The 6,557-nt window shown below is 32.8% G+C and overlaps 1 protein-coding gene across 3 annotated transcripts; it reads left to right on the top strand.

Moving 5' to 3' along the window:
* Positions 1 to 2,839: 2,839 nt before the first annotated feature.
* On the top strand, positions 2,840 to 4,774 carry LOC122041340. 3 transcript variants are annotated; one of them, XM_042600985.1, is made up of 4 exons: positions 2,840 to 2,974; positions 3,637 to 3,841; positions 3,939 to 4,002; positions 4,081 to 4,774. In XM_042600985.1, exons 2-4 carry the CDS (start codon positions 3,675 to 3,677, stop codon positions 4,366 to 4,368), a joined length of 519 nt encoding a protein of 172 aa, XP_042456919.1. In that variant the 5' UTR covers positions 2,840 to 2,974; positions 3,637 to 3,674; the 3' UTR covers positions 4,369 to 4,774. The 3 variants fall into 3 exon arrangements, with proteins under 3 accessions (XP_042456919.1, XP_042456921.1, XP_042456920.1); XM_042600987.1 differs by having other exon boundaries at positions 2,884 to 3,070; XM_042600986.1 differs by lacking the exon at positions 2,840 to 2,974 and having other exon boundaries at positions 3,077 to 3,841.
* The last annotated feature ends 1,783 nt before the right edge of the window (positions 4,775 to 6,557 follow it).

Below are 6,557 nucleotides of genomic sequence, written 5' to 3'. Positions count from 1 at the left end.
ATATATTAATATATTAACTATTTATATAAGAAAATGTTAATTTTTTTTATTCAAAATCTAAAAAAAATAATAGATATTGTTTTTTATTTTTTTATTTTTGAATTAAAGATTAATTAAAATATTTTTTTAGATTTTGTTTAGAGGTTCGGTTATAATTTTTAAGCTATTATTTTTTAAAACTTTTATCTTTAGGGTTTAGATTTTTCAATTATATTATAGTATTTAGTTAAAAGAAAAATTAAAAATGAAATAAATTTAAATATTTATAGAGTATTGTAATATGTTTAGGGGATATATCTACTTATTTATATAAAAAAAATATTAATTTTTTAAAATTCAAAATCTTAGAAAAATAATTAAAAAAAAAAGAGAAAACGGATATGCTGTGCGGCGTACAGTCGTCAACTATCGTGCACATGCGTTGCGTGTGTAATATAATTATATATAAATTATTTGGATTTTTGAAAATCTAAATTGTTTGAATTTTCTAATTAATTATTTGGGTAAGATTCGTCAGACCAATCAGACTCATGCAATAGTGACGCTAGAGAATCCCAGCAACAAACTATTATAACAGACTTCCTTATAAAAAAATTATTTTAATTTAATATTATACTTATCTTAGTAAAAAAACTAAGAAAAATATATTTTTTAACATCGTCGGCCTAAAATATTTATAAAAGGTTTTTTGATCATAGTGTTGTCAATTATAAGATATGGACTAAAGATAACTATATTTTTTTATATAAAACAACCAGAGAAAATTAATGATGAGAAAAATTCATAATAATACGATATAGCTGAGTCTCGAACTCTAGATCACTGGTTGTTTCGCTTGTGGAATTACTAATAAACCTTGGAATTATTTTTAGTGTGAATAGAAAAAAGGACATTAACGTAAATGTATTTTAGGGTTTACCAAAGTTAGTTAGTAAAGGGGAGAGATTTTTAATAAAATAGTAACATATAAAAGGAATATAATAAAGAGGGATACAAAATTCAATTTTTTTTTTGTTTTGATAAAAAAAATTCCTATCACATGCTATGGTCGGACTATCACGTGTAAAGGTTGGTTCATGTTTTCTCATTGATTAGTGAATGATTTTTGGGGTTTTATAAAAATAATCTTTTTTTGTGAAATGTAAAGACTCTTTTTGGATTTTAAATATCAACCCCTTTTTCAGTATTAAATTTCATATTTTTTTAAAAAACAGTCTGTTATAGAAATTTTGAAAACTTTAGGGTTTGCGCCACTCAAAACATGCTCAGTTTATTTTTTTTAGCCCTTATTTAATTACTTTTTCCCCTGTTCGGTTCCATATTGGAAAATTATAACCAACGTAAACCATCAATGCTATTTTTTCGAGAAAATAAATTTAACCTTTTAGTCCTAGAATTTTCATAATTCACACAAAACTTGAATAGATTATTTTTTTAAAAAAAAAGCCGCCTTTCGGTTACCTTCTTAGAGCATTAATTAACGATCAAGATCATTAACATATGAAATGTTCTAAATTAGGCAAAGACAGGATAAGATGGAAGTTCAGATCTCCTGATCCTCCCCTGGTATTATTCTGATTTCTTATACGATTTCGATGTCAAAGTGATAATCTAAAATGACTCAATTATATTCCTAAATTAGATTTTTTTTTATTTTTTACCTTATAAGTAGTGTATTTATAAAGTTTTTTTAAAAATTTATATATAGAATTGAAACATTTTAGGTTATCACTTTTGGGATGAATTCACTAAATAGAATGACATTGAAATTGTGTAGAGGGCCAGAATAGAATCAGGGAAAGAGAATTAGGAGATCTAAACATCCGATGGGGGAATAGATCTAACAAAAACTTGCATTGTACGCAATTGAACCAAGTGAATGAGTTGGGTAAGCTGTGCAAATAAATAGAATTGTATAAAAAATAGTTATATTTAAATTTAAATTTAAAAATATATATAGTATTTAAATTTGATTTGAAATTTGGAAAACTAAATAATTTCAGCTATATTCAAATTTGATTTGAAATTTGAAAAACTAAATAATTTTAACTCGAGCTTAAGTTTGAGATCGAGCTCGACTGGAATTCAATTCGAATCCTTGAAACTTTGATTCAAGCATAATTGAATTTTTGCTAAGGGTTTAAATTAGAGTTCAATTCGAATTATTTATTCAAATGGGCATTGGTGTTGATTTTTAACAATTAACATGTGAAAAAAACTCACAATTACACGAATAAAATATTATATATTTAAATTCAACTAAAAAAAGTAATTGAACATATTCAATAACTTTAATATCAATCAAATATTATTTAAACTGATCGGAAAATTTACGAACCGACTCAATTCACCCTTTTCACAATACAATTGAAAAATCTTTATCTATTTTAAAATAATAATAATAATAATAATATGCCCTGGGTCCCAGCTAACGTGGGTACGGGTGGAAGTAGGGTACGTACTTGGAGATGCTGATTGTCTGAGAATTATTAAAAAAGAATTAATAAATAATTACTAAATAATAATAAGTAAATAAATAAATGAGATCCGATTCACTGTTTTTTTTTATCATTTTCATGAAAAGAACGTCTTATTTTAAAAATATCAAAATAGCATCTATTGATTTTAATTTAGTTTAAATAAATCTAATTAAATTTTTAAAGATATATTTATATAATAGCATTATTTGTAATGATTTTAATTTGTTTATCTTTAATAATTTTGATTAAATTTATCATAAAAAAATAAAATGATATGGTATTTTAATATATTTTTTTAAAGAAAAGGGTTTCCTTTATTTTCTTTTAGTATTTCCTATTTCGTTTGAATTAACTTTTATTCTTCTGGTTTTTTTGTTCCGATAAATACGCTCCAAGTCCCTCTCCATGGTCTCTTCGTCGCCGCTCTCAGCTTCCTTCTCCGGCGGCGATTCTCTCAAATCGCATCTCTCGTTGATAGGGAGGCGGGCGAGAAGGTGATTGTTGCTTCCAATCCCTGATCCCGAGCGCCGATCGCCCTATTTGTATCGCAAATCTGAGCTTATTGAATCCTTTCATTGTGTTACGAGCCAGTGAGCATGAGAAAATCGAACCCTTTTTTTTAGGGTTAATGCGTCGTTTGGCTATTTTTCCGCTGAATGATTTAAAATTTGTACTGTTCAATTAGTTTTTTTAGATTTTTGATTGTCTGAGAATCGACGAGATTTCAAATTTTAAGACCTGTTTGATGCCCTTCCTACAGGAATTTGTTCATTTTCTGATTTTTGCCGTGGTTGAACTTCGGATCTCCTCTTTTTTTTTTTGAGTTCGTTTGGTGTTAGTTGAATCATTTTATGGAGTTATTAGCCAGCGAGCATAAGAAATTCGAACCCTTTTTTTAGGGCTGATGCATCGTTTGGCTATTTTTCCGCCGAAAGATTTAAATTTGTACTGTTCAATTAGCTTTTTAGCTTCCGATTGCCTGAGAACCGACGAGATTTCAAATTTCAAGTCTTGTTTGATGCGCTTCCTACAGGAATTTGTTCATTTTCTGATTTTTGCCGTGGTTGAACTTCAGATCTCCTCCAGTTTTTTTAAGTTCGCTTGGTGTTAGAATCTTCGATTGGAGGTCTTATTTGGTGGATCTGTGCTTCTACAGGCGTTGCGGTCGTGGATCTCGAAGAGATCGGAGCAGATATGAATCACTGCGCGATGCCGCAACAGAACGCCTTCCCCGCCCGCGAAGAGATCCGAGCTCCCTTCGCCGAGCGGAGGCCGCCGGTCTTCTGCCCCAAGCCGCGGCGGCTAAGCCAGTTCGCTACTGCCGTTGCCGATCCGCTCCGGACCCTTCGACGTCATTCGAAGTAATTTACTAATGCCTCCTCCCATCCGAATGTTCGTTCTTCTGTAACCTAATTCCATCCCTCGTTCATCTTTCTTTCTTTTTTTTTTTTCGTTTAGTTACCAAATCGACTTCTCTGATTCGAAGGCCGGGGCAGATCTCCTCGACATATTTCTCAGAAAGGTTTCGTTTTCTTACTTTTTCTCGAACAAATCGATTAACCGCTCCAACTTTTGATGGAAAAATGGTTTTCGATTGCAGGGCGAAGACCAGACGCAAGTAACTTCCTCGCCGCCCTTCTTCTGCGGCTCGCCGCCGAGCCGTGCGGCGAACCCAGTGATTCACGACGCTCGCTTCGGCGAGGATCGCCCACCGCCACCGGCGCTCTTCCCCCCTTCCCCACTAACCCAACCCAACCCACCGATGTCCCCCAAGCAAGGTCGTGTCCACGCAAAGTTCGGCCTGGTCCCGGCCGCCGTCCGCGTCGAGGGTTTTGACTGCCTCAACCGCCGCCGCCGGAGCCACAGCAGCATCACTGCCGTTGCATGAACAGAAGAGGAAGAGGAAAGGAAGAACAAAATTAACACCAAAAGCCAAGAATTTTCAGCCAAAGATTGGAGCTTTGAAGGATTTTCCATGACCTTTCAGTTTTTCTTCCCAATTGTACATTTTTCCCCGTAGCAATCAATCTTCTTCTCCTTCTATTTGAAGTTTTTTTCTTTTTTCTTTTCCCCCTTTTTGCTTGATTCATGAAATGGGTTTCAGCCATTGTTCTTATGGTCCGAGGCTTCGAAGCTGTTCATTCTTGCTGGAAAAAAAACAACAAAAAATCTGGATTGTAACTCGTATCATCCAACTCCTCAAATATGTAACTATTCAATCTGTAAAAAAAGTATATGCTTCTTCTTGCTTAATGGTCATAGTTTGTGGCTGTTTGATGTCACCATTGGTGCCAGTGCTTTGAATGTCTCTTTTTCTTCACATTTAAGCCTTTTCTTTTTATAAAAAATTTTGGATCTTTGTGTTGTGGTTGGAAATCTTATCAACTTAAGCTGAAAATCCTGGTTCAAATCAGAGAGAATGGTCAGTGATTTCAACTGAAGAGAAGAAGACAAAACGGACATGACAATCACTCAAATTTGATATATAGTTTGATGTAGAGATAATCAATGAGAGTCTAATTAAGAGACACGTTTTGAATGATATATATATATATATATATATATATATATATATATATATATATATATATATATATAGATTTTGAGAATAGTCGGAGATCTTATGAAATTTAGGAGATTTAAGTTTATGAAATAAATAAATATTATAAATGTATTATACTGGTTGTGTAACATGGTATAATTTCTGTCTTAGAAAAATTTCTAGGCATCAAATCTCGTACTTGATTCAGTCAACTAATGCACTATAAATGCTCATTAGCATGCCTCATACAAATAATAAATGGTTTGACGGTGCCACCATGCTTATGGTCGGCCTGCACACCTTGTGCTTGGGCAAGTCTGGCACCATGAACTTAGGCAAAACAATTTCCTCACCGTTCTATCCATTGCGTTGAATTGCATGTGCCCACCGCATGTCATCTCTCGTACTATAAGGCTGTGTTTGGTTTGGATGATAGTGATTGATTAAGGTAAAATTCATGGGTTTATCCCATGTTTGGTTCGATTTTAGATAAACTGATTCACTCCTTCCAAGAAAGGATAAAGTTGTGTTAAAGCTGTATAATTAAACCCACAAAAAAAACAATGACTAATAATCCACACTTTATATCACCTCTTTTATTCCCAAAATAACCTTTGCCCTACCCAAAATAAAAAATAAACCCATCACTTTCCTCTCCTCTTTCGAGACTCTGCATAAAAAAATAAGTTGAGGGTATTTTGGTCATATTAAGAAATCTCATTCACTTAATCCTAGACATAAAAATCAAACCAAACATAACAAAATTTTATCACACATATTACACATCCTCATCTATCATTATTTTAGTCACACATTTACTTATCATTCAATAATCTCATCATTCGTACCAAACGTAGCCTAAGTTTACTTGGTTAAATGTTCAAATCCAGCACGTCCAATCATCGTCTATGTTCGCCACAATCCAAATCTACCTTCTACTCGGCTGAACTTGGATATTCTTATATGTTGCCATAACTTTTATTGCTGTTTACTTACAATGCCTCCAACTTTTTTACATCTTTCTCCTGCACAATTCGGATATTCTGTTTTAAATTTTTCTGTCCCCATATCCTCTGTCGATCAGACGGACCAGATTACATCTCAAGACATCATGACATCCTTAAGATGTGTACAGTATTTTCATGATGTGCAAAACATCCTTGAGATATAATCTGATCCGTCCGATCGACATGGGGACACGGAGATAGAGAAATTTGAGAATAGAGGATTCGAACTCTCTCCTGCATGACTTGTGCTTGTGCAACTCCATGCCCTATCGCCTAGTCTTGTCGTCAAGTTTAAGGGACTAATACTTGTCTTATTTAGAAATTATAAAGAACATATTTGATGAATTATAGGAGGTGAGAGTTTATAAAATAAAAAAATTAAATAATATAAATTTTATCTACTTGTCTTATTTAGAAAAAGACAAATAGATGGCAGTTGGTCCATGGTTGGACACGAGATCTGAAAGATTTAGTGGTCCTTTAAATTTTCCTTTCTCTGTCAAATGGATATATATATATATATATATA

Source organism: Zingiber officinale, chromosome 2A, assembly GCF_018446385.1.
Source record: "Zingiber officinale cultivar Zhangliang chromosome 2A, Zo_v1.1, whole genome shotgun sequence".
Taxonomy (NCBI): domain Eukaryota; kingdom Viridiplantae; phylum Streptophyta; class Magnoliopsida; order Zingiberales; family Zingiberaceae; genus Zingiber; species Zingiber officinale.
The sequence above is the reverse complement of the archived record's forward strand: the minus strand, read 5'-3'. Positions and strand labels throughout refer to the sequence as shown.